Source organism: Oenanthe melanoleuca, chromosome 11 (assembly GCF_029582105.1).
Source record: "Oenanthe melanoleuca isolate GR-GAL-2019-014 chromosome 11, OMel1.0, whole genome shotgun sequence".
NCBI lineage: Eukaryota > Metazoa > Chordata > Aves > Passeriformes > Muscicapidae > Oenanthe > Oenanthe melanoleuca.
The window spans coordinates 188,210-207,240 of NC_079345.1; the positions used below are offsets into that span (position 1 = coordinate 188,210).

At 51.5% G+C, this 19,031-nt stretch overlaps 1 protein-coding gene across 2 annotated transcripts in view; it reads right to left on the reverse strand.

The window, feature by feature from the left end:
• Positions 1–19,031, reverse strand: part of LOC130257926 (uncharacterized) — a 70,117-nt gene that overhangs the window by 1,291 nt on the left and 49,795 nt on the right. For both annotated transcript variants that reach the window (XM_056500892.1, XM_056500893.1), the window contains one exon: positions 6,229–6,372. In XM_056500892.1, coding sequence (XP_056356867.1) covers positions 6,229–6,372 — 144 coding nt within the window. The remainder of the gene's footprint in view (positions 1–6,228; positions 6,373–19,031) is intronic.

Here is a 19,031-nt window from a genome sequence, read left to right on the forward strand (position 1 = left end):
TCCAGCAGAGAGATCTGTGCCTCCATGGGGTGACAGGCACCAGGAGACAGCATCCTCTTCAAACGGCACGGAGGGATTAGCGCAGGCTGGCGCAGCCCCTGCCCGGGCGGGACACGCTGCCTGCAGGGCTGCGGGAAGGAGGGGTCTGCCCTCAGGCATGGCTCTCCTGAGTCCTGTGCTTGTCAGCAGACAAACTGCACGATCTTGCAGTGTAAATCCTAATCTGGTTCTTTTGAAGCACCTGCTGTTGTGCTGCTGTGGTGCTGAGGAATGTCTGCGTGATGGAATGCAAGGCTACACCTTAAGTACTGCAAATTAATTGAGAGCAGCAGTGTTTTGTGCTGTGGGACCACTGACTGTTTGCAGTCCTGCAGGTCAGAGCTGCAGGCAGCATGGATTGTGTGGGCAGGATGGGCAGGATGGACAGTGGGACAGGGCACCAGAGCCACAGCTGACAAAGGCCAGCTGGGAGTGCTGTTCTGTTATTGCTTCAGGCTGTGTCTGCTTTGTCACACACCTCCTGTTCTGGGACACACTGCTCTCAGCAGTCATCCAGCACTCACAGATCCTCCATCTTTTTATCACGGTAATTTCCCCATCACCATTATTTTTGCATATCTTTTACTGCAAGAAAGAAGAGGCCAATACTGACCTGTAGTGAATTCTCAGCCAGCATGGTAACCAGCCAAATTCCATATTAGCAGCATGGTTTAAATACCCAGCCTGCTTCTACAAGGTGATCAAGAACACAGGGAGTGGAAGGGGCCCTTGCTCCAGTTTGGTAATGCTCCCCTATTTCTGGAGTTTGTCAGCACAATATCAAAATTACAAACCACAACACTCTCCATTTCTTACTTTCATTTTGAATTAAAGACCTTTTATTGAAGACTCTCACTTCAAAAACCAGCCAGGCACTTTCTAATATCAAGCAAAATGCCTGAAGAATAAATTGGTCCTATCAGAAATAAAGCATTTTAGTTCTGCCAGAAGCAGAGAGATCTGTGTTTGTAAGTCTCTCCAAAGGCACCTCCATCTTTCCTGTTTTCCTCTCATTTTCTTTTGATGCAGGAAGCCTGCACATTGCAGTGCTGTGATTGGATTCAGCTTTGGAGCAGTGTAATTGTAAATATTCATTGGAATCCAAGCTAGTTTTCCCAAGTCTCTCTTAAAAGCTTTGCAGCTATACAAACAGCCATGGCTCTGCATTAGCCTCACAGCCTGGAGGCTGCCTGTTCCTCCCCAGCCCAAAGTCTGCTCTGTCAGAGGCTGCACGGAGAGAAATCAGCCTTGCCAACCATTTTAATCAATGCTCTATTATTTCCTTTATTCCCTCTGTAATGACTGTGCCGTAGAACTGGCTCTCAGATACAGGTACCCAGTGGGGCTCCTCACTGCTGTCTACACAAATAGCAAGGCTCACCTTGGCTCACAGTTGCCCTGACTGTCCTGGCCACGTGTTCAGTGTCTGTCTCTGTGCTGCTGATGACAGGGTGTCTGTGAATGGCTCCGAGTCTGGTACATGGTATACAGAATACAGTCTGTGGTGTGTGGGATACAGTCCTGGTTCATGGCATACAGCATGTGGAACATGGTATACAGCATCTGGTACATGGTATACAGTCTGTGGTGTGTGGTACAGGCTATGTGGTACATGGTATACACACTGTGGTTTGTGGTATACACTCTTATGCATGGTATAGGATATGTGGTTTATGGTATACACTCTGTGGTGTATGGTACAGGGTATGTGGTGTATGGTATACACTCTGTGTGTATGGTATACAGCCCATGGTATCTGGTGTGTACCCTGCAGTGTATGGTACAGGTATGTGGTACATGGTATACAGTCTGTGTGTATGGTACACACTCTGTGTGTATGGTATACAGCCCATGCTATCTGGTGTGTACCCTGCAGTGTATGGTACAGGTATGTGGTACATGGTATACAGTCTGTGTGTATGGTACACACTCTGTGTGTATGGTATACAGCCCATGGTATCTGGTGTGTACCCTGCAGTGTATGGTACAGGTATGTGGTACATGGTATACAGCCTGTGTGTATGGTACACACTCTGTGTGTATGGTATACAGCCCATGCTATCTGGTGTGTACCCTGCAGTGTATGGTACAGGGTATTGTTCCTGTGACCGTCCCTCTCTCTATGAGCTGTCCATGGCTGCCCTCGTACAGTGGGGCAGGGCAGAGGGCAGCAGACTCCTGCAGCCCCTGAGGAGCTGAGGTGAGCTCTGTCCATCAGCCAGGCCCTGCCCTTGCCTGTGCCAGCCCTGCACAGCCAAACTGCTGCACGTCCCGAGCAGATGGTGCTCTCCAGGTGGTCCCTGCCAGCAGCCATGTCCTGCACAACTCGTTTGCAGAGCAGCACGTGTGAGGAACTGCACACAGCTATTCTGCCAAGAAGGGAAATTGAATCCAAGAGTTCTGATAGCATATCTGCACTCCCATCTCTGCCTCATCCACTCGTGTGCTCCCCACCGTGGGCAGGACTCTGGCCAAAGCCTGTGGCACAGCAGCACATGTACTGCAGATGGTTTTGGAGCCTTCATCACCCACTGACCTCCTCCAGGCTCTGCTTGCTCCTTTCAGCATGTGCAGCCTGGGGCCAGGCAGGGTGCCAGGCAAAGGGGAGGCATTGAAGGAGACTGTGGTGGGTTCTGGGAAAGGCAGAGCTGCATTACAGGGTAGAGCAGGGATAGATTTAGGAAATGAGCAGTGCTGGTGTGAACGGCAAGGGGCTGATAGTCCATCTTCCAGCTCTGAGACAGGGCAACCTGGGAGTGTCCTGTGTACTGTGTATCTGTCCTTAAAGCTCTCCTGTGACACAGGATCCTCAGGCCCTGGCAGTCTGCTCTGCAGTCTGTTCTCCTTCCCTTTAGAAAACTGTTTCCTCATGGAGGCTCTGGCCAGTAATCCTTGAGTGTTCCTTCACCAATATGAAGAGCAGATGGCTTTTTTCCTCCTTCCAGGAGTTTCTTACATACAGCTGTGTTGTGATCTCCCTCAGTCATGCAGAAGTAAAAACCAAAACCCAAAAATCCCAACAAAACAGCCAGATCCTAAATCACAGAAGAAACCCTGTCTAGTAGAACTCCCTGCCACACAGAGCAGTAGCTACGAGACAGATGCCCTGTGAAAGTAGATGAAGTAATAAGGCCTTTATAAAGATAACAGGTCCCAGAGTCAAAACAGCTGACAGAGAGATTCCTGCTCCTGCAGATCCATATCTCCTGGTGGCAGCCATCCTCTTCATCTCTTTTCCCAGCTCAAGGCCAGCTGCCTTCAGAATGTGGTGAAGGAGACATCCCTGGGGAAAGTCCAGCCCCCAGCTGAAGGGAAGGAATATGGGAAACCACATGGTCAGGAGGAAGGGCTGGACAATGGCAGGAGCAGAAGGAACCTGTCCCTGGGGTCCCTGTGGGAATCCATCCTCTTCTCCAGACACAGCACATCACCTTTTCCCACCTGTGGTGTGGCACTGTGACCCCTCAGTGGCCAGGGGAGGGGGTGTGCCAGTGGACACACAGCCTGGAGCCCCATCAGGGTCTGGTGTAAGAGCACACTGCTCCTTTTGCTTGGTGCAGCTCATGGTATCAGCTGGAAGCACAGCCTTTCCCTTCCAACTCCATTTTGCAAAACAGCCAGAGCACTGTTCCTCAGTGCTCCTGCTTGGATGATTTATCCAGGTCACAGCGAGGACAACTGGCTAACTGAGGTTAACAGCTCTCTCAGTTTCATTTCAGAAAGGTGTTAGCATGGGGGCTGTATGAAAGGATGATATGCCAAACCCTAATTCATTCTCGAGGAGAGCTCACGATCAGGTGGGGACCAAGCTGACGAGCAGGGCTGTGCTGCCAATCTGTGTAGGGGCAGGACCATAACTCATGCTCCCAGTGCTAAATCTCACCTGGCACTCCTTGCACAGGCATCCTGCTGCCTGCTGCAGGGAGCCAGGAGCACCAGCCTTGGGAGGCCCAGGGCCCCACAGCAGGAAACACATCAGCAGCTGGGGCTGGCTGAGAAAAATAGATTGGGGTCCTTCTATCTGGAAGCAGGATGTTGGGAAGAAAATAGGACAAAGATCTATAAGATCAGAAGTGTCATGGGAAGGTGATTAAGGAGTGACTGTCGTAGCCTTTTCCAATAAAATGCTGGAATTTGTCAGGGGACAGGTTTAAAACAAACCAAAAGAGGTGGCTTCTTATCCAAGCATGGCCAAGCAGGGGAACTCACTTCTACAGGAGTTTGCAGAAGCTGGGTAAGATCTGACAAGTTGTGGATGAAAGTTCCTCCAGGGCTGTTAAACACAAAGGCTCCCCTTGGGCTCAGGAAGCCCCTTCACCACAGAAGGGGGGTGAGTTTCACGGGCTTCCCTGTCCTTCCCAGGGGAGAAGAACTCTTTCCCAGGCAAGGCTATAAGATGCTGCCAGACACAGAGCCAGGTGGAACACTGTTCTGCCACAGAATAGTGTTATATTTTTATATAACAAGGTTTGATGCTCAGTACTTTAATTGGGAGTTTATTTGGGCTTGTAAGAGAAAGCTGAGAGCTGTTTTGTCTTTCACACTGAAAGCAACAGCAAGGCTCAGCTGAACTCAGTATCAATGGGTGGAGAGGGGAAGGGAAGGGAAGGGAAGGGAAGGGAAGGGAAGGGAAGGGAAGGGAAGGGAAGGGAAGGGAAGGGAAGGGAAGGGAAGGGAAGGGAAGGGAAGGGAAGGGAAGGGAAGGGAAGGGAAGGGAAGGGAAGGGAAGGGAAGGGAAGGGAAGGGAAGGGAAGGGAAGGGAAGGGAAGGGAAGGGAAGGGAAGGGAAGGGAAGGGAAGGGAAAGAAGCAGAGTGTCACTGCCATGCTGTCCTTGCACAAATCAACACACAGCCATCCATATGCATATGCAGAATAAAACAAAGGCACATGCTGACCCTCTCCAGCACTCACCCATCTGCCACCATCCACAAACACACACAAAGGCACACACATCCTGCTCCCACCTTCACTGTGGGCAGTCAGAATGTGGGCTTGCCACGAGCAGCTCAGCCACATGCTGGGCTGGCTCCTCACACACAGAACAATGGATGATGTGGGAGTAAATAAAACATCTTGCAACTTCCCTTCAAATGCAATAAATGTAATCAGTGCACTGTGTTCATATGTATTGCAATGTATGTATCATTAGATACATGATCATTTTCTTAGGAATATATTTTTCATCACCACATGGAATGAAACAAAATGCCTCCACTTTGACTAATAAGGGGGACACCTCTCCCAGCCCTATTTTAAATGCTGCCCTCTGAGCTGCTGCTTAGGCAAACCAGAGGTGTTGAACTCATCCTGTCATCCAGTATGCTGCTACCTGGTGCTCTAATGTCAAAAGTACCTGGTTTATTCCACCAGAACCCCAAGCATATTTCACTAGCAAGTTGTTAAAATAGACACATTTTTTTAATGGCTGATGTGATGCTGAAGGGGATGACAAGTGATACCAGGTAAAGCAAGTCCTGCTGCAGTGTGCAGCAGCAGGAGCTCCCCAGGTTTCCAGGATCAGCTCTCCTCACCCCTGCTGTCATGTGGATCCCAGTGAAACCTTGTGCTTGGAGCCCAGAGAGGAATGCTGGTGCCTGAGCAGACATCAGGGAGCGATGTGCTTTCCCAAGGCAGGCTCACACAGCGAGGGAACACCCTGAGCAAAGGGTCTGACTCCTAGAGCTGCTGGACTGCAGGGCTGGTGGGCAGGGCAGGCAGACCAGCACGGGGTGCACTGGCTTAGGCTGCCCCACAGGCCTCCAGCAAGCGAGGGGCTCCCCCCAGTGCCCAGGAGCAAGCTGAGGGTGGCTGAACAGCTCTGAGCAATTTACACAGCATGTAAATGACACCACTATCCAGGACAGCTCTGTCCTGAGGCAGTGTCTTTGTGGCCATCCTCTTCTGTGTCTCCAAGGTCAGCAGCAGGAGCAGCAGCCACAACATCTGTGCATGACAGCCACCACAGCCCCACAGCAGCTGCAGTCCCAGCACCCATCTACAGCCAGCACAGCTGAAGCATCTCCCTGCTGCCTCCCACCTTCCCCTCCTCACTGGGAGGTGACAGACTCCACTCTCACATCCTCAGCCTGCCTTACACTGCCATGTAAACAAGAGAGCAGATTATCACCATTGCTGTGAATGCATCAAATAGAGTTCCCTGCTCAGCCTGGGCTGGCATCTTCTCCTACCTGCTCCAAGCTCCCTTCTGTAGCTGGTGGCTGGCCCCCAGGTCCTGGCTGAGCTGCTGCTCTGGCTGCATTTCTGCTCCAGGTCTGCCTGCCTCTCCTCTGCTTGGTCTGCAGTTGATAGATCCTCTGCTCTTGAGCATCCAGCTATTGACCCGCCCAGGGAAAGAAAGAAAAAATGGAAAAAAAATCAATTAATACTAAACGGCTTAACAAAACCCCGAACAGCACAGACCTGATGCTGCTGGGGGTGGGGACTGGCAGGAGGAGACACCCCCCCACACATTGGCTGCAAAAATCTGATGTTGTGGGGACAGGAAGCCAATATGGTCGGTGTGATTTGACATGCTTGCCCGCAGCAGGCAAGCTCAGGAAAGCAGAGACTGCTGGCTGGGGCACCTGCTCTGCTCGCAGGAGGGTGTCAGAATCCCTGTGAGGGAGGCAAAGAGCAGCTGAGCAAGACCAAAATTATTCTAACCAGTGACCAAACAGCCAGCTGCTGTTGCAGCTCCTCAGGCATTGTCCTGTCTGCTGTCCCTGGAGCAGAGCAGAGGGGCTCAGGGGCCCCACAGCCCGTCCATCTCCCTCCCCTTCTGCCTGGACAGCAGCAGCTCCAAGGTTCAGAGTGTTCACTTCTTGGTGTCCAACTCCAAGGTGTCCAGGGAAGAACCATGAGTGTCAACCAAGGAGCATTAGCACAGCAAGACTTGAGAACTGTCCCCAGCACAGAGCACTGTCCTCACTGCCTTGGCCATTTACTCCTCAGGGATGCTGCTCATCCTCTTGTGATGGCTGGGAGAAGCCACAGCCAGCAGGCACTGTGTGGCTCCTGCCCTGCTCAGGACAGGGGGGCAAGAGAAAGTGCTGGCCACACAGCTTAGCAGTTGGTCTGCCTGGTGGTTTAAATTCAGTAGAACTCCTCTGCATTGCTGGCTGGGGATTGTGCCATGCCCTGCCATAACCAAGGGTCCTGTGTGCAGGTGAGAGCAGCACCCTGGCAGCAGCCCTGTGTCCTGGGAAAGGGGTCACCAGGGCTTCTTGCAAGCCCTGCCTGGCACCAGCCCCTTGGCTCAGGCAGGCCCTGCTGCAGGGTGCTGTCCCCAGAGAAAGGCTTCTCCCTCTGGGCATGTGTCCATCTGTCCTTCCAGCACTGCCACTGCCCTTGGACCCCCTGGGCCCTCTTGTGCTCCACACTGCTGCCAGGAGCAGCTGAGTGCTGCCAGCAGCACTGCCAACATCCAGCAACAGAGGGGCCTCATCAGTGTTCACTGACTTGCTAAACCTAGAGAGGATTTTGGTATTAATTAATGCTAACTGATTAGTAAAACAGATTTATTGAAGACTGTCACCCAGCTGTCAACATTCAATAAATATACTAATAATCAATTTGCATGTAATTAACAGATCATGTTCACGTCTGCATTAAAGATGTATTTCAGCACACACAGGCAGTGCACAGCCCGTGTGGAGGGGCTGAGTGGTGTCCCAGGTCACAGAGGGGGCACTGGGAGCTCCTTGCTGTAAGGGTGAGCATCCACCAGCAGCAGGAGGCTGGGCAGATCCCAAACCATCTCACAAAGCTGTGTGGAAAGGGATAATGAGGGATACATTAGGGATGGAGAGGAGCTGGTGTCTCCCCATCACCCCTCCCCGGGCAGCTGGGTGGGTCTGGGGGCAGAGTGATTCCAGGGCTGTCGGGGCAGGGCAGCTCCCGGCAGCTCTCAGGAGGGCTGTGACACAGGGCATGTCCCTGGATCCATGGGCAGCCTCTGCATCCTGCCCAGGGCAGCACTGCCTGCTGCAGCTCCCTCCTTCCCACGGCACTCAGGCGAGCCCACCTCCCTCTGCCCAGCACAGCCGTGCGCCTGCAGCAGGAAGACGGTGGCATGTTTAGGGTGAGCATCTCCCACCCCCACCCCTTCTCCTCTCATCTAAGTGGAATCAATTGTGCCATTTCTGCTTTGCTTTTCAAAAGCAATTACTTTCATGTCATTTTTGCAGACATGCACGGAGAGCTGGAGTGGGGGTTGATTATCCCCCTCCCTCCCCACGGCGCGGCTGCCGCAGTGCTGGGGGAGTGTTAAATTAAATGAGGTGTCTATGGAGCGGCGATGGTTTCAGGTCAGAGGCTGTGCACAGCTCTGTGCTGCACTGCTCCTCTGTATGTAAATGGATATATTAAAACCACTGATGTCAACTTGCAGCACTCATCTCTTCTGCTCTCGGGTGATCAAAGCTGATTGCAGAGGCAATTACTGCGAAGGAAAAGAAAATCACGGCCTCCTGCTCATCCCTGAGCTACTGGAGTTTAATTGCTCAGTGTAGCTGAAGCTGCCTCTCCATCCCCCTGGTCTGCACACACATGTGGCAGCTCTGCACGCCCAGACACACACAGGGGTGGGCGTTTTCGGGGGTGGGTGGGTGGGGAGAAGCACCCGGAGCAGGGGAAGACCACAACATGAAAAATAATGATGCTTAAAAATGAATTAGACCACTGCAGCAGGCAGGGCTGTATCTTGGCAAGCTGCTGGATCGATAGCACAGGGAAACAGGGCAGCATAAATACATGCCTGTGAGACAGCCCCTCCTGTTCTGTGGTCTCTGGGCCAGGATTTACAGTAAGACTGCTTCAGCCTTTTACAGGATGTGGCTAATCAGGCTCCCAAATCCTGGTGACACAGGTAAGAATCGTGCCCCCTGTTTTACAGCTGAATCACTTGGAGGGAAGCTGTCCTGAGGAGTCCTCCCTTGGGCCAGAGGACACTGCAAACACAACACCTGCCAAGGTGCCATCAGCCCTGTGCCAAACACCTGCCCAGCTGTGCCACGGGGTCAGCTCAGTGCTGCTCAGGCTTTGCTGCGGGCTCTCTCCTGTTGTGAAGCAGGGCTAGCAGAGGCAGCAGATCTGCCACTTTACAGGGGAGCCATGGAAGGGGGCAGGGGGCAAACAAAGGGCAAACAGAAGAAGGAAGGCACAGCCACAGGGTGTGCTGGCAGGAGACACCCCAGAGATGGGGGTCTGCTGTAACCCAGTTCTCTCCTGCAGCCTTGGCCAGATGAGCTCCTGTGAAACCTCACCTGGGCAGTAGGAGAGACCCAGAGAAGCCCAGGTGCTGCAGTGCAGAGCCAGAGCAGCCACCAGCAGCAATTCCCACAGAGCCAGAGGCACAAAAACACCTGATGGTGAGAACAGTTCTACCGTCCCACAGCTGCATTTGGGAACGATGAGTCTGGCCCCCAACAGAAAGTGTTTACAAAATTATAAGTGCTAAGTTACTTGTTCTTCTGAATTTTTGATCCTTGAGGGTTTTGCTTTTGTGCTTTTCTCCTGAAGTGAAGTGAAGGATGGGGTTTTTTAAAATTGCAACCAAAGCCTGGGACTCTGTTCTTCCTGCTTGATTTTACAACAGGAGCTTTATAAAATCAACAGAAAATCAGGAAACCCAGAAATGAGCCTTGTGATGTGCTGCTGGCCCCTGCCCAGGGGTGGGCTCTGCCACGTGGCCTCCTCCCTGCCCTGTGAATCCAGATTTTCAACTCAAGGATGCAATTCCTTTTTTTATGAGCTGCCTGTCTCTTTTTGTTCAGCTGAGAGTGCTTGGAGCCCTTCCCCCACCTCCTTTTCCAGCTCTGCTCTGGTTTTATTCAATTCAACACTTGAGGGAACTGCAGATGAAATGTCTCTGAATCTAAATTGCCAGCGATAGATCTCACAGCCCCTTTCCCTCTCCCCTCCCCAGGCTGCCCTCAGACAGAAAGCTCCAGCACTTTGTCTGGAGCAGGTGTGGGGAGCTCAGCCCCTCTGCTCACCTGCTGCAGGTGAGGGGACAGAGCCCTCCCCTCCCTGGCAAATGGCATAGGAAAGGCTAAACTCCTTCTTTCCATGGGGAAAACCATTGGCCTTAGAGCACAGAAAAGTAGTCAAAAGGAAAAATAAGGCAAAGGGAAAGGAGGAGTCAAAGCTGGGAATTCCACAGGGGAGTTAAGAGCCCGAAGGAGTCTGCACACAGGGAAGAGGCTCTTGGGCAGTCCTGGGGAGCAGCTCCCCCCATAGAGCTGGGATTCATGGCATTGTCTTTATGCTGGGGAAATTAAATTATTCTTGTCCTTTGGCTGCAGAGAAAAATAATAAAATATTATCAGAATATTACTGAAGGAATAAATATTTTTTCTGAGTGTAGAGACAGAAAGTGAAGCATTAAGTGTAAAGAGAAATTAAATACTTCTCTGGTCTCTAAAGTCTGGTAATACTGAAACCTAAAGACAACTGCTTAAAAACATCAACTTTGAAACATCAATATTATTCTATGGAAAAGACCAGTTAGTGTGTTAATCCACAACTGCAAATAACTGGTGCCCATTTCCACTCAGACCTCTGTCCTGCTCCCATGGCCCTCAGTCCCATTCACTCCTCATCCACAGATGGTGTGGAAAATCCCCTCCCAATGGAAGGAGATGTTGAGAACAAAAAAAATAAAAGGAGTATAAAAATAAACATACCAAGAGGCACCATGCTGACTGCATTATAGATTTTCATATTTAATTAAAGGGAAATCTGCCTTTGGGTGTCTGTTAGGAGAACAGAATCCTGCTGTAGCCTTGGTGGCCTGTCCAGGGTCTGGGACATGCAGGCTCAGGAAATCTGGCTCATTATTTGCAGTGAGAGCTTCCCCATCACAAGAGGTTTTCTGCTGTGGATCTGGCATTTTTACACCTGTCATGGGGAATAATCAGACAGCCTGGCTTGGTTTGAAGCACTGGAAAGGGGACTGCTGGGAAAATGAGTGTTTTCACACAGTGTGTGTGTGAGAAGGAGAGAAAAGGGATCCTATGGCAACATCTGAATGCCACCAGGACACAGAGCTGGCAGAGCTCTGGATTGCATCAGTGGAAAGTCAGGCTTTTCTGATGAAACAAGAAATCTGCAACTAGGCAGTTCACATAATCTAAATTTTCCCTGCCTGACGTTCCTGTGTCCTGATTTGCTGGGCAAGGGGCACAAACGTGTTCCTCCCACCACACATGTGCCCTGACTGCTGGGGAATATCCCTCCCTGGCTGGGCACACACCACTGGGCACTCTGAAGGGACAAGCACAGGCTCTGGGTTCTGTGCAGCTCCTGTGAGCATCTCATGGATGCCGAGGAAGGGGAAGCAGAAGCTGTAAAATGACTACACTCATCATTGGCAGGCACATGCTCTCTCCAGAACGAGGGGAAGCCCAGAAGAAAGAGATGAATGCTGGACTGAATAGACAGAGGAGCACAGACAAACACAGGAGTAAGCAAAGACAGTAAAAATTTAGCAGCTTATTCTGAGGTCCTGGTGGCTACAGGGCTGTTACTGCCAAGCTGCAAACCAGAGCAGTTTCTGATGGAAGAGCATTGACACAGAAATCAGCTCAGTTGCTTGGTGTCTGGGTGAAGAACAGCACCAAAGGGGCTGCACACACCAGCTGGTTTGCAGCTCTAGCACTGCCATGAGACAGTCCTGATGCTCTCAGCTGTGCCTGCACTGCAGCTCCTGCTCTGAGCACCTGCCTGCTCCCACTGACTGGCCACAGCTGCAGGCAAGAGTGCAAATACTGAATAACAACCAAGAACTTCACTGGAAAAACCCTCAAGGAAATTCTTGAGATTTCTTGGGGGCACAAATTCCCCAAGGAAGCCCCTGAGATGCAAATATAAGAAGATGGCACACCCTGCTTTGAAGTCAGTCTATATATGTTCACTGGAGACCAAGGACATGCAAGGAAAACAAAAATAACCCCACAGGTGAAGTCTGTGGTTTTTGAAGCTGCTGCCAATGACTCAGTGGTTGCTTTAGGGACACTGAGGCACATCTGTGAATACTGAGAGCCCCATCATCTCTGGGAAGAGAAACCTTTCCTGTGAACCTTTGCAGCCGTGATGCAGAGCCCCCTTCACCCTTGTCATGGCTGAGGCTTTGGCAAGGGAGCAAAGCTCAGCTCCACTCTCCAGGCTGTGTACCCCAAAGCCCCCCTGCACCCCAGACACCCCAGATTCTGCACCCTCATTAAAACAGCTCTTCTGCAGGGACAGGGACTGACAGCACCTGCTGAGCACCTCTGAGTCCTGGCTGGAGCAAGGGCTGTGCACGGGAGAAGGATGAGAGCAGCTGGAGCCGGGGCTCTGAGAGAGCAGCCACAGGCACAGGCGGCAGGGCAGGGCAGGGAGCAGGGCAGGGAGCAGAGCAGGGCAGGGAGCAGGGCAGGGAAGGGCAGGGCAGGGAAGGGCAGGGAGCAGAGCAGGGCAGGGAGCAGAGCAGGGCAGGGAAGGGCAGGGAGCAGGGCAGGGAGCAGGGCAGGGAAGGGCAGGGCAGGGAGCGGAGCAGGGCAGGGAGCAGAGCAGGGAAGGGCAGGGCAGGGAGCGGAGCAGGGCAGGGAGCAGAGCAGGGCAGGGAAGGGCAGGGAGCAGAGCAGGGCAGGGAAGGGCAGGGCAGGGCAGGGAGCAGGGCAGGGCAGGGCAGGGCAGGGCAGGGCAGGGAGCGGAGCAGGGCAGGGCAGGGCAGGGAAGGGCAGGGCAGGGAGCAGGGCAGGGGGCAGGGCAGGGCAGGGCAGGGCAGGGAAGGGCAGGGCAGGGAGCAGGGCAGGGCAGGGCAGGGAGCAGGGCAGGGAAGGGCAGGGAAGGGCAGGGCAGGGCGGAGCAGGGAAGGGCAGGGCAGGGCAGGGAGCAGGGCAGGGCAGGGCAGGGCAGGGCAGGGAAGGGCAGGGCAGGGAGCGGAGCAGGGCAGGGAGCAGAGCAGAGCAGGGAGCAGGGCAGGGAGCAGGGCAGGGCAGGGAGCAGGGCAGGTCAGGGAAGGGAAGGGCAGGGCAGGGCAGGGAGCAGCCCCTCATCCCACGGGGTCTGACCTGCCCTGCCAAGAGGAAGGAGCCAGCTGGGGCTGGCAGGGCTTGCAGCTCTGGCAGTGCCCTGGCACAGGGAGGGGCAGTGCCCTGGCACACACAGGGACAGTGTCCTGGCACACACAGGGACAGTGCCCTGGCACACCAAGGCTGCACTGCAGGCCCTCTCCCTCTGAACAGCCCCAGCTCCAGGGAGGCTCTGGCAGAACCTCATCAGCCATCACTGGCAGGCTTCAAGGTCAGATGGGAAAGGATCACACAGCTAAAAGGAAAAGACAGGAGCAACACTCAAACCTCACTCTACAACCATACTGGTGTTGTCAGAATAAAAGTCAGAGGCAAATCCTGCTGCCTCACAACGTCCCCCTCTGGAAAGTGCTTGGCACCGACATTTCCCACTGCAGGCAGCAGGGAGAGACTCCAGCAGCCCCCAGTGCTGCAGCAGCAAGGGAAACCTGTCGTGCTGCAGAGCAACAAGGTCACAGATATGTCCAAGAGCCCTCAGAAAGGCAAAGGCTCTCACAATATTGCAGAGGGAAGCTCAGAATTGCTGTCAGTTCATTAGGCTTTGCCTGAGGGGTTTCCTTCCAATATTAACTACAAACAAGCTTAAGGTTTTGTGCATGCAATGCAGAAAGGTGAAGGGGAAGGTTTACCAAAAGCCATTTGTAAATATGCTAAGGCAATTCATATCTGTTTTTGAAACTCATCAAATATCCTGTGTACTAAGTCACCTTAAACGAGAACATTGAAAAGGATCTGTCAATACAACAGCATCTTCCTCTGCATAGAAATTTTACATCAGTGCTTGCAAAGAGTCTGTGCATAAATTACAGATGGCAGAGCACAGAGTGCAATTTCCTTCCCCCCAGGCACCCACACCGTGTTCCCCTGCAGCCTGCCTGCTCCTCCGAGCTTTATGACCCCGGTGAGATGAGCTCTCGCTGTTTCTTCCTCGTTACATTCTGATATTTCAAAGCTTGGCCTGCTTCTCACTCCCATCTCCCTGCTTCACATTATTAATGAATTGGAAAGCAGACATCATTAGTTTTTGGAGACCATTTCTTTTAAAATTTACAGAACCCTTCATCTGAATCCCCAGAGCCAGTCTGCTGTTCTCATCTTGGAATCTTATTAGCATCATATCTCCTGGATCCTGCCATGCAAACTGCATTGCTCTGCACTTTCCAGCACTTGACCCTTTTGCGGACGGAATTAATTTTCTCTTTGAAGCTGGAGCAGCATGCTGTTGTGCTTGTTAAAGGAATAAAACTCATGGTGGAAGAGAGGAAATAAGCAGAGGTTATTCTCAGTTAAATATAGGCCACAATGAGTTTTATATAGGCAGGCTGAGAGAGATTGGCCAAAAGAAAGAATAGATTGATGACGCTTTATTACCAGAAGCATTTCCCAAAATAGCAGGCAAATAAACTGATGGATAATACTCACTGGGAATTTCTGGGGTTATAGCTTCTCCTGTTCAGCAGCATCACCTTTCCCTGCAACAGTCTGAATCTGCCACCTGTTCCTGTATCCAAAATATCCCACCAGACTTCTGGTGAATTAATGGAGACTTTTGGTGGAATTAATGTGAAAAATGCAAAGAACCAGAATTTGCTCCCTGCTCCAGGCAATGGAAAGGTGCCCAAGCTCCCTACAAAGTGTTTAAATTAAATCTCTGGTACAAAGAGGTCTTTCTCTAAAAGACTGCAATATCTAGCACCCCAAGAACATCTGTGCCATTGCTACTATCCCCTTAAAAGGCACAACATCCCTAAGACATGAAGTAAAGTAGAACTAGAAAATGTAAAGTGTTTGTTGCTCAGTCTGGGATATTTCCTATTGCACAGGACTCCTGGAACTGAAACACATCCCTCCCTCATCTGCAGTGTTTTAACAGTTTTGCTTCTGCTGTCTGGTTTTAGCAGCAGTTCTTACTGGGACTACTGTAGAGGAAATTCCTTAGATGAAGGCTTCATCCTTTCCAAAAACTCATCAGGAATATGTTAAAACCTGCAGAAGTTTTAGTAACCTCTTGCAGAAAATACAAAGCCGAAGAGCCCAGAATAGCAGAGCAAGGCTTACAGCTTCACTAGCAGTGAAGTGGACTCAGAACTGGAATGGGTCTTGCATGGTTCACACAGCTGGCAGTGGGTGAACTGGGGCACCAGTTCAAACCCAGAGCTGACTGGATTGCTCTTTTCTCACAGCTGGACAGTGGCAAGTGAAAGCAGGAGAGAGGAATCCAGCTCATCCCAATCACACAGGGAAGCCAAACCCTGAGCTCTATTCATGCCTTGGAGTCTAAAGGAAGAGTCCAAGCTCCAGAGCCAGGCAGGACTGGGAGCATTTCATTCCTCTGTGCACAGCCTGCCCTGTCCATCAGAGCCAGCCCAGGGGGCAGCCCTGGAGATGATCTTTTGGGAAGGTTGGTTCTACCTCACTCAAATCAAAAACAAACAGCCAAATCTTGGCAGCACCGTGCAGGCACTTCTTCCAACACTGCAGAGCCATGTTAGAGGCACCCCCAGCACCCCCAGCACCCCTCCCAGCTTGCCATGGTGTGTAACCTTGGGAAAGAAAGCATCCCAGGCACAGGGACCTCAGGCAGTGGCAGGACAGTGCCTCACGGTGTGCAGCAAGCCCAAAGGTATTTTCCAGGCTACTGCCTTGCCCTTGAACCTGTCCTCCAAAGAACAAGAGAACTGGAGAACTGGCACCCTCTCCTTTCTCCTCGTGTCCTCTCCACCTCCTGAACACGTGCAGTGGGTGCAGAATTCGTCAGGGAAACTGAGCTGGAGCAGCAGCACGAGGGCCAGAGACAGACTGGCAAGAGCTCATGAGCAGCCCAGTGGATGATCTATAGCCAAAGCCATGGGCAAGTGCTAGCCATTAGTCTGGCTCTGGTAATGCACTCCCTGAGTCCATTAGTCACCAATCCATCAGGCAGCTGTGCAGACACAGAGATTCCAGCACTGCTAAATCTGCAGAGCGATGGCTGGCAGCCTGCACTACATGCCCTGGGTTACAAGGGCATGGAGGAAGACAATTCATTTTATGTCATAGCCAGTATTTCTTCTTCTCCTTTTCTGTGTGTACTTAAGAAATGGACCTTCTATTATCTGCAGATTGATAGCCAGGAGAATGCTCTGGTGTCTCTGATCACATTTACTACTGAGAAAGCTTTCAAAGAATACAGTTCTCATTAGGTGGACTAAGGATGGAAACATGCACAAGTGCAGATGGAGTTTCTTAATTTATGAACAAGGCTTACAGTAGAACTATTTTAGAAAAACCCTACAATTACAGACACTACTGAAACACTGGATATGACAGAATCAAGGTTGCCAGCATAACCTGGGATCTTCTGCATAAGCATTTGCTATGGGCTCTGATCCCGCACTATCCTGTAGTTATTAATTCACACCTGCACAGAAAAGGCATCAGTCAGTTGTGACTATGACACCTCAGTGTGTGGCTCCTGCTCCAACCTGCATTTAGTGCCCACTTTTCAAACCTCTCACAGAACTTTGCTATTAATCTGCTTGTGGAATTTCTATGACATTCATCACTCTCAGTTCTCCAGGGGCAGTCCCTAATCTCAACAACCCTGCAAGAAAAAAGTTTTGTCATCTGCACTTTCCAAGAGCCAAACAGAGACAGAGAGAGACTCAGGCACAAGACTTATCCTCTGCTTTTAGGTGCTTGGTTCAAGGTGTCTAGTTCTAATTTGTGAAGCACTTAACAAATCTATAGCACTTCATATGTCTCAAGCAACACTCACTGTGCTCAGCAGTTCCACAAATAAATACATTCCTGTTCTGGCTGTGGAAGACAAGGAGTTACCTGCAAGGACCCAGTGCCTGCAGTACCACACCAGCCCCAGGGCTGTGTCTGTCATTGAGGGCAGCTCTGAAGCCACTGCCTGGCATCCACCAGCACCTCCAGCTCCCACAGCAGCAGGGTGAGGAGTCCCTCACATGTCAGCCACGTCTGGCACGTGCTGATCCATTTCCAGGCAGGGTCTGTGCACGCAGCAGGCACCAAAGAACAGGCACCCACACCTGAGGCTGGGCTGGGCCACACCAGCAAGGCAGGTTCTGTAGCTTGGGAATGCAGCAAGCAGCCAAAAAGAGAATATTCCCATAGAAAACGTCAATACTACTTTTATGTAAAAATATGAGTCAATATTTACATGTAAATTAAACACAGGAACTTCACGCGTTACTATATAAACAGGAAATTAATTTTGAATATCTGGTTCTAGGCACCTTTTTAACTTTCTCTTGCCACAGCAAAGTCTGTAATGATGAACACACCAAACCCTCCCTTTTACCAACCTGACCCTATTTTGCCCATCCACAGCTGCCCCAATGTCTGTTTTAACTTTGCATTCAGGGGTCTGAGCATAAATAGGAAATGCCACTCCTGTCCAACACAGGTGGATTCATGTTGCAGAAAGTGCCCAAAGTGTCTCATTTCATGCATTTTGAACACCCAGATTTGTAATTCCAAAGCACTGACGTGTTTTGGTTTGTTTTCCTTTTTGGGAGCCAAGAAGAGCACAGGCAGCCTGAAGCATGAGGAACTCCCACTGCCGGCCCTGGCCAGAACCTGGACTGGGAAATGGAAGAACGAATGACAAATGGAAAAACCATACAAAGAAAGGCATGTGAGCCTGGCAGAACTAAAATCAAAGCTTTGTCATCCCAAGGAACATCACCACCCCAAAGAAGGAGGAAGAGGCACACAGTGATGAAATGGGAGCAGCAGGAATTCATTTGCCTTGGAGGCATCCCGACACATGAGCTCACACAGGCACAGAGGAAACCTCACTCTGCTATTCCTGCAGGGAGCCCTCACCCTCAGGCTAACCCTAAAGCAAGCATTAACCTACTTATTGTGCCCTGGGGCAGTTTGCAGGGTGAGGAATCTGCCTGTTTGGGAGGAAGAGGAGCAGACCTCTGTACAATACCTGAGTACAAAATCCTATGGTCACCTGAGAGCAGCAACAGGAGCCTTTAGTCATTTTGGCAGGGCACCCTCCTGTCCTTGTTTTGAGCCATCTCCTTCCATGAATAGACAAAGTGTAACTTCACTACAACAGAAGCATCACCATTTTAGGAGCCCTTTGCTGGGGCAGTTTTGGAACCTTCAGCTTCTTCCTTCTGCCAGTAGAGCTCTCTGGCTGAGCAGTGGGGGCCAGGCTAAGGCACCTGTGCCAGGTCTGTTCTGCTCATCTCATGGGATGGGAGAGGGACAAGGGACATGACCACCCTGCTCACAAAACCCTCCCAGACCCCAGCTGCTCTCCAAGAGCCAAGCACCTCCTGCCAAAGTGGGAGTGCCAGGACCTCCCTTCTCTGGGCCTGTGCTCATGGGGTCTGAGTACTCTCTGTCCCTCCAGAAGATTTATCCTGCATCACCTGTTTCTCTGGCTCACCACCAGACCCCCCAAAACCTGCTGTTATCCTGGATCTTCAGGGTCAAGCAGCAGTGCTTCCATTCCATGATCACAGCAGCAGGGGACAGTGGTGCAGTTTTTAGCACAGGTTATCATGGTGCTGCCTTTGGGACACACACACTGGGTGCTGCAGCAGAAAGTTCCAGTCCTGGCTCTGGGGATGGCACAGTGACAGTGGCAAAAACAAAATAAACCCAAATAAACAATCACTGAGCTGACAAGTGAGTGGGCACCACTAGGCTGGGCAGAAGACGAGCAAGGGTGACAGAGGGTCTGGGGAGCAGGAGCCACAGGCTCTGAGAGCAGGCACCAGCTGGCAGTGGCTGCTGAGTGACCACGGGAGGATCTGCAGCTGCTCTCTGTCACCTGTGCTGTGACAGCTGCAGCCAGCAAAGTTCCTCTGCCTTACACCTTGGAATACACACTCAGGAAAGGAACACATGGTTCTAAGGAAGAGAAACACCACATCTCTCCAGCT